The sequence below is a fragment of the Penaeus japonicus genome, unplaced genomic scaffold, assembly GCF_977035675.1.
Source record: "Penaeus japonicus unplaced genomic scaffold, GWHDUDI00000001_assembly GWHDUDI00000009, whole genome shotgun sequence".
Classification (NCBI taxonomy): domain Eukaryota; kingdom Metazoa; phylum Arthropoda; class Malacostraca; order Decapoda; family Penaeidae; genus Penaeus; species Penaeus japonicus.
This window is the reverse complement of record NW_028234411.1, coordinates 18060650-18068149: the sequence shown is the minus strand read 5'-3', so window position 1 is coordinate 18068149 and position 7500 is coordinate 18060650. Positions and strand designations below refer to the sequence as shown.

The 7500-nt window shown below is 33.3% G+C and overlaps 1 protein-coding gene across 1 annotated transcript in view; it reads right to left on the bottom strand.

Moving 5' to 3' along the window:
- Positions 1-360: 360 nt before the first annotated feature.
- Positions 361-7500, bottom strand: part of ND-30 (NADH:ubiquinone oxidoreductase core subunit S3) — an 8059-nt gene continuing 919 nt past the window's right edge. Inside the window, exons 2-7 of the mRNA XM_043002494.2 lie at positions 4750-4803; positions 4489-4580; positions 3984-4139; positions 3165-3257; positions 2512-2664; positions 361-798 (exon numbers count right to left, since the gene is read on the bottom strand). Of these exons, the coding sequence (XP_042858428.1) occupies positions 637-798; positions 2512-2664; positions 3165-3257; positions 3984-4139; positions 4489-4580; positions 4750-4803 (710 nt within the window). The 3' untranslated portion in view covers positions 361-636. The remainder of the gene's footprint in view (positions 799-2511; positions 2665-3164; positions 3258-3983; positions 4140-4488; positions 4581-4749; positions 4804-7500) is intronic.

Sequence of the window (7500 nt, the reverse complement as noted above, 5' to 3'; positions counted from 1 at the left end):
AGACAGGCAGAAATACAAGTCAAGATAGGAAAGTGATACATAAAGATAGAGATACATGAACTCCACAAAAGGATTTGGTCAGATATATACAGGAAAGATTTCCTTTTTTTTTTTTTAACTTGACTTCTGACAAGTGACTTTTCAAGGTAAGTGATTAAAAAATTTAGTGTATTTTTTGTCTCTAGTAATGGTTAAAAATGTGTGGTATATGACATACTGTAACAAAGAATGTATTTCCTTACATTTTAGCTTTCCATTCTAAAGCCTTGTATGAAAGCAACAACATGAACCACATTGTTCTATAATACACACATTGACATTATAAAACTTTTCAGATATTTGGTTACTAACAATAACAAAAATGTTTAACCATTTATTTATAAGATGTATTTACATAAAATATTAAATTAATCCACATAATATTCTCCTATTTCAGCTAACACCAAAGAGGAGAACAGAATACAATTGCTTTACCAGATGTTGACATTTCCTTAACACATGAAAACCACGATCCCAGAGTTAAAAAAAAACACCGAGCAAGTTTCCTATGGTCTTTGTACAGCCTAAAGCTGTTGTACGTCTCAGCTTTCCTTCCTTTCCGTCTATCATATTCTACGCGGCCCGGGCCCCACGTTCTCATTCCTTGTCTTCTTCTTTGATGGGCACGTCCTCTGCTGCTACGTGGTCTCGGAACTTGGGGAACTGCTCCCAAGGGGCATTGAGGTCGAACTTTCGGAACTCCTGTGCCAGCTCAAGGGGCTCCACCACCACGCGTTTGGCCTCGTCATCGTAGCGGACCTGGGATGGAAGGAATGGAGGTGGTAGGCGTCAATCTAACTGATGTGATTAAATGTGATTAAAAGTGACTATACAAATAGGGCTGTAGGACATGCTTTACTAAAAACATGAGGGGATTATCTATCTATAATCTATACTTATTCATAATGGAGTGAAAGTTTATAAAAGGTAAGATTTAAAGCAAATTTATACAGCTTTCAATATAAAACGTTTGTGATTTGCCCGATTCTCCTGATCCGACATGAATTTAAGAGAATTCATATCAATCACTATGCAACATCTTCAACATTGCCTACCACATTATGCCCATCATAGGCACATGCAAAACTTACACTCCAAACCTTAAAACTTGTGCATAATGGTTGGCTATAGCTGAGAGGTTCTATTGCAAATGAGTAACTGATTTCATATTTCTAGAAAATCAGCAAAAATTATAGGCTGCATGACTACTTCATAAAAACTGAGCATTATTGATATATATGCTGATGTTTCATGAATTTCAAGGAATAATAATTTGATAATAATCTACTATACTTCTAGGTTGATAAAAAAAAATGCACATATGCTGCATTTAAACTGTTAAGCAAAAGGTAACTTTGCTTGATCTTTGCTTAACCCGTTCATGACAGATAAAGTGATATCACATCATCAGAATATTTCCAACATGAAAGAAGAAGTCCTACCACATCATATATATATATATATATATATATATATATATATATATATATATATATATATGTATATGTATATATGTATATATGTATATATATATATATTTGAATATACAATTTTTCCAGTCTTAACTAAAAATAATACTAATACTAATACAAATACTACTACTACTACTACATAATAATAATAATAATAATGATAAATAAAAATAATAGAATAATAATAATAAAAATAAATAAAAAAATTAATAAAAATAATAGAATAATAATAAAAAAAAAAAACAAATAGATAAATAACAAAAATAGAATAATAATAATAATAAATGATTAATAATAATAATAATAATAATAATAATAATAATAATAATAATCATAATAATAATAGAAATAATAATAATAATAGAATAATGATAATAATAATAATAGAATAATGATAATAATGATAATAATAGAATAGTAATAATAATATAATGATAATAATAATAATAATAGAATAATAATAATAATAATAATAATAATAATAGAATAATAATAGAAATAATGGAATAATAATAATAATAATAATATAATAGTGATAATAATAGAATAATAATAACAATAGAATAATAATAATAGATTAATAATAATAATAGATTAATAATAATAATAGATTAATAATAATAATATAAATAATGATAAAATAATATTACTAATAATATAATAATAATAATAATAATAATAATAATAATAATAATATAATAATAATAATAATAATAATATAATAATAATAATAATAATAATAATAAAAATAAATATAATAATAATAATGATAACAATAACAATAACAATAACAATAACAATAATAATAATAATAATAATAATAATAATAATAACAATAACAATAATAATAATAATAATAATAATAATAACAAGAACAACATTCAGCAAAACCCCGTGCCTCAAGAAATGTCTTGGCAGAAATCTGCAGGCGTTTGCTATATAGCAGGCAGGAACAAATTTATGCCCTGTTGTAAGTAGGCCCATTGCTTGGCCCCCTTACCTCAACATAGCCGGAGAGTGGGAAGTCCTTCCTGAATGGGTGTCCCTCGAACCCATAGTCGGTGAGGATCCTTCGGAGGTCAGGGTGGTTGGCAAAGAACACGCCATACATGTCCCACACTTCTCGCTCGTACCAGTTGGCAGCGGCAAACACCTTCGAGGGGAAGAGGAGGAGATGAAAGGATGGAAAAAATAAGATAAATACATTTTCCACTTGACAGTACTCTGTAGATTAGCAAAAAGAAAGGATGTAAGAAGAGTCCTTATTTTCACTTTCCGTTGCTCTTTGCAATTAAAAAAAATCAATGAAATAGCCTTCTCAGATATTTGTGTTCAACTTTTAATCATTAAAGAATTACTGAAATATATTTTGTGTTGCTCTATGGATGTCTGCATCCCTATTGAAAAGAAAAGTATTGAAAGAAATAGCAACCATGATATGAGGTGGGCAATTAAACATATCGTGCATGTACAAGAAAACTTTACCCAAGAGTCATATGTCTAAAACCTTGTGTTCTAATGATTAGTCAGTGTTTTACATACTGAACTCATTAAATATCTAATGAAGACATAATAAAATTCCCCTATGGTATATCTATGAGAGGAATTCATTATATATACAAATGCATATTACAAGGTGCATGTAAGTCTCACCTCACAAGCACTGTCGACTGGAGACAACTCATCAGTGTAAGTCTTCACCCTGATTCTTGTGTTGAAGCGGACTGACAGCAGGTTGTACACAACCTGCAAAATAATAATTTGATCACCATTAACCCATTAGCAGCGGATGGCATGATTTGTTGCAAAGGCAGAGTCAGTCATAGATGCGGATGGCACTGTGCCAGACAAGGTAAACCAGCCATCCTACTGCACAAATATTTATTTAAAACCGCGACCAATGGCCATGGAAATTCTACTAAAGACTACTCAATGAAGCTATGAGTCCTGAGAAAGAGGAAATAACTTAACCTCTACAAAATGAAACACAGCCACAACAAAAAAAGAATAACCAATGATTATGATTCTCCTCAGGACAAAGCCTTGGTTAAAGAGGAATCCAGTCGGATTCAAAATTTCACAATCCAATAAACTTTTGTTTTGTTGTGGCTGCTTTTCATTTTATCTGGGTACACACATTACTTCTGCACCTCAGACTCTGGGGATATCGCAAATATTGGCATCTTTTGTGTACTTTTTGTGAAGTGAACCAACAACCATGCAAGTATAGACGTCAGAAAGTAACATGGGCATCTAGAGTATTAAGCAGAGCTAGTTACTCCAAAGCAAGGACTTTCCCCTAATAGATTAAACACGCCTATGCACTCCTACACCTATATTCGTGAAAAAAGATACTAGTATCTGATACTACCACAAGATTAGAGTATGGGGAGGGAGAAGTTTAGTCTTGAGCAGTCATTAATTAATTATTAAGTAAATGAATGACAAACGAAATAAAAAAACAAAACGAACCTCAAATCTGAAAGCTCTGCTGGGCATGTCAACACCACACAAGTCGGCCAAGCACGTGTACTGCCCATTGGTGTGGTCTTTCAAGAAGGTCAGGACAGGAATCACACCTTCGGGAGCAATCAAGACCTCCAGCTCGTTGCCTGCTGTTATTTGCACCTGCAAACCAGAAATTCACATTTGTAGGTCTGGGAATCTATAGCAACTATGTATGTAAAATGCAATGGTGTCCTTGCTGAAGATATCCAGGTTCTATGTCAATAGTTCTTATCTTTCTTTAATACAAGACTTACTTAACCCATTCACGACGGGGGCATTCCAGCCTTGCATGTCACAATGCAGGGGCTTTCGAACGCTTAGGCCTAAATCAGTTAAATAACCGACGCCATATCGCGTCCCCAGCGAACAGGCCTAATATGCGTGGTACAATGTTGTACCACCCGTCACGAGAGGGTTAATCTTCTTTAACAAACAGATTATTGTAACAGAAATCTCTGATCACACTCACCTTCTGCACATACTTCGGCATGCATTCTGCTACGTACTGCCCGTACTCAGTCAGGGTTTGTCTCTCGACCATATTAACAGGACGTATAGTTGCTGAAATCCAATTTTTATACATGAAATAAAACTTATTCCACATACCTTTAACTACAAAGTCAATTATTATTTTCATGCAACATTTACAATATCAGATATTGCCATAAAGTATATAAATAAATAAATAATACATGTTTTCGAGCTTTATTACAATGTAGTAGTAACTTACGGTGAAGGGATTGTTCGGTGCTGCAAAGGCGTGCTCCAACGACACGGGGTAACACTGCAGAGGTAAAATTAAAATATCAGGTATCAGTTGTCAGCCTTGTTCTGAAGCCTGACTATGAGATGGAGTTGCACAAGCTTCTGTATGGTGCTTATTCTATAACCATGTATGTATTGCAGATGTGTGCACATATTTCCAGCATACATACATGGGAGATATCTGATCTCACAAACTCAATGATCTTTAATTACTTGTTTGTTGCAAGAATCTAAAGATAATTAAGGCACTGCATCAAAAATTCTATAGTGTGAAACTTTTTTTATATATCATTTTTAAAAAAAAATGGAGAAATTGAACAAGAAAAAAATTGAAAAGGTTATCTTTAGTAATATAGTCTATAATTCTTTTCTCCCAAAACCAGTTGCTGCAAATTATACATTGAGATGATTGGAGCATGTGCAGCAAATGCAATGTGCCCCTGTGCACTATAACTACTCTGTGCTATGGCATTCGTATTCTTTCTCTTCTCCATCTCTTCACTTTATTTTTTCTTTGCAAAAGTAAAATTACGGAGGAGATAAAGTCACTTTTTGGGCTCTCGTAAAACAGCAATGCTTCTTTCAGACTGAGTATAAGGAATATAATGAGCTGATACAGACTCTATACTACACTAATTGATTAGAATATTAAAAAAGCCTGTCAGAAGATACAAAATAGACTAGTTTCATCACGAGTGAATGAAAGAGAGCGTGAAAGGTCTCAATATATTTAGTTACGTTCCCTCGTCCTAAAATAAAACCTAACTGGTATGCCACGCAAGTGGCACTATCACCCTACTTTTAGTCAAGCCAAGCAATAATATGTTCCTTATTCAATAGATCTATGACATAAAACAATTGAGTTATCTATGGCCTTTTCTCGTTTCATACCCTATATTGTTTTCCCCTTACCCTATAGCCTTTTACTATTATCTAGTTTGGAAAGTACAATAAATGCACACATATTACTGTCCTTCTGTTATAAATCAAACTGTTTTGGCCTATATCATTCTTGAGTAATATTGTGCCAATGTTATTTATTGCTAAATATGAAGTCAATACCAGCTCTCCTCTCAAAGCACACATGGTGCTGTTTACTGGCCTTTTCCAGAGCAATGAGGGACATACACCATGGTCAAGATAGTAAACTTTTATATTTCCAATTTATGACAATACTATTAAAAAATATATATATAGAATTCCTTCATCACTGGTTCTCTTCAACTGTTGCAAAATGCTGGAACTAATAGGTTTGGCATCATTAATCTGCTTATAAGGTCCTCTGGCCAGATAATAGCAGTATTTGTCAACAACAACAAATATTTTAGTAATAATACTATAACCGATAGCTGGCCTACTTTTTTTATTGCATCTTCTTCCAATAATGCTTGCAACCTTCAATCCAGACTAGTATAATACAGTAGCAACTGCACATTTTGGCACTCTGGAAAAGGCCAATACTCTTTGCCCATTCAGGTTGGCCTGTGTAATTAACATTCCCATTCTGTAGGTTTGGTGGGACGAGGGAGACTCATTCATAAATAACTATCAGAATAACCATAAAACATTATCTCTTGTCAATTTGGAATTCTTAACCCTAGGACCTTTACACCATATGGATCCAGCCAATAAGCTTGGGGGCACTCTTGGGAATCTTGAGTTTCCAGATATATTTAATACCCAAGAGGGGGTTTTGTAATTGAAAGAATTCTTGGGAATCTTGAGTTTCCAGATATATTTAATACCCAAGATACAAAGACAGCGGGAAAATTAAAACCTTTAGTCAAGTATTATATTTCTATAAATCATAAAGAATAGAGAAGTATGAGAAACATGAACAAAGACTTGGACTTTTCAAAATATTGTTTTCTCTTGCATTGCACATGTAATTCCAGGAGATAATCTGGTTGAGATGATTTATGCAGAGTATAATTCAGATGTATATATCCTCTTTCTATAAGATGCAAATAAAAACAACCTTGACCTTATGGATAAAACTATTTGTGACTAGTAAACTTTATTTGTGCTTGACATACTATAATACTGAGAAAGAGAGTGGTGGCAATTGTATCGTCAAAATAAAGGAGTCCCAGCTTGGTATAGCAAAATATAACTTTGACTTGGTCATTAAGTGAAAGTGGGTCTTTGCCAGCTTTTGCTATGAAACAAACGACACTTTATTTGTTCCTATCTACCAAGGGAATAGTGAAACACTGCCTGAAATAATAGAAGAACAGATAGCACCAAGAATCATTGTGTAATCTGACTACTGACATCTTTCAGCATCCACTAGAAAGACTATTTCAGGATGTTCAGTTCATTTACAGGCTCCAACCAATGAGAACAACTACCCTTAAATCAACAGACCAATTGTGATGTTTCATGCTTACTAATGTAAGAAATTCTGTAAGCTCGACTGGTTGCCATACAGTGACGATGTGCTCGAGAGGTACAAGGCCAAATAAGGAATCAATCTATTCTCTATCTCTCCAGAATAGACATGACGAATATTAGTTGACTTGGCACGGTCAGGTGTGGAGGCCACTGCAATCACTGTACACATGGCATGCCTAACTGGTAAGTAAATTTTAAAGACATCACATCTTTTATCTTTATTTTAACGTAGACAGAAATATGGTAAAAAGAAGGTATATTTGTCACATAAATCAACATCACACATTATATAAAGCCCCAAATTTTCCTTGATCTATTACAA